The sequence below is a fragment of the Nannochloropsis gaditana genome, assembly GCF_000240725.1.
Source record: "Nannochloropsis gaditana CCMP526 unplaced genomic scaffold scaffold545, whole genome shotgun sequence".
NCBI lineage: Eukaryota > Eustigmatophyceae > Eustigmatales > Monodopsidaceae > Microchloropsis > Microchloropsis gaditana.
In genome coordinates this window covers 14,563-15,423 of record NW_005803408.1, presented here as the reverse complement: position 1 = coordinate 15,423, position 861 = coordinate 14,563, and the positions used below count along the sequence as shown (strand labels likewise).

The window sequence follows — 861 nt, the reverse complement described above, 5'->3', positions numbered from 1 at the left end:
GAGGGAAGGCGGGGAGGCCTGACCGTGCTTTTCCCATGGAAGCCCCCGCCGACGATGAGGGTGATGCCCTTGGGTATGCCCATGCCTTTCACCCTCCCCGCATTGGGCAGCGTCACCTCTCGCTCCAGGGTATGGGGCGACTGGAAGGGGAGGGCGGTGGCGGCGTCCATGGGCAGGTCCACGTGGCCGGACTTCCGGGGCAAGAGGGCGCCGTTCCGAATAAAGCCGACGAGGCCCGCCGATGGGAGGAGGGAGCGGAGGACTTCCTGGTCCTCCACGGAGAGGATGTGGGCCCGGAGGTGGGCAGCGTCCAGGGAGGAGAAGAGGAGGGAGCGGGCCACCAGGTCGGGGAGACGTTCTAGAAGGATCTTGGAGCACCAGAGGCCTTCGATGCTTCGGCCGCGCGCCGGCAACGCCACCGTGAAGCGCGCCTCTACCCCTCCACCGCCGCGGACGTCGATGATCACGTTCGTGCGCGCCAGGACGTGCTGACCGGGTGCCTCCATCGTGATCTCCCCGCCCTTCTTCCCTTGCCATCCCCCGCTCTCCACCCGCTGGTCATCCCCCGCCGCCTTGGCCGCGCGCACGAACATGCGGGACAAGTAGTCTGCGAGGGCCACAGCGCGCGTGGGCGTCGAGTAGGACTCGGGCGGGAAATTGGCCACGTCTCCCGCTACCACCACGTGCATCCTGGTGGGGGGGGCGAAGGGGTCCGACTGGGCCCGGTCCACGCTCAGGCGGAATGGCACCCGCCCTCCGAAATCAAAGGGAGCATGCTCCATGTCTCGGTACGCCGGGTACGGCGCCCCGTCGATGCGACGCAGCAAGGCACGCAGGTCGTCCACGCTCCGAGGAGGCCCT

The 861-nt window shown here is 68.6% G+C and overlaps 1 protein-coding gene across 1 annotated transcript in view; it reads right to left on the bottom strand.

The window, feature by feature from the left end:
• Nucleotides 1–861, bottom strand: part of NGA_0207400 (abc transporter atpase) — a gene marked incomplete at both ends in the record, with an annotated part of 2,620 nt that overhangs the window by 1,709 nt on the left and 50 nt on the right. The window contains one exon of the mRNA XM_005854319.1: nucleotides 24–861. This exon is cut by the window's right edge and continues 50 nt beyond it. Within this exon, the coding sequence (XP_005854381.1) occupies nucleotides 24–861 (838 nt within the window). The remainder of the gene's footprint in view (nucleotides 1–23) is intronic.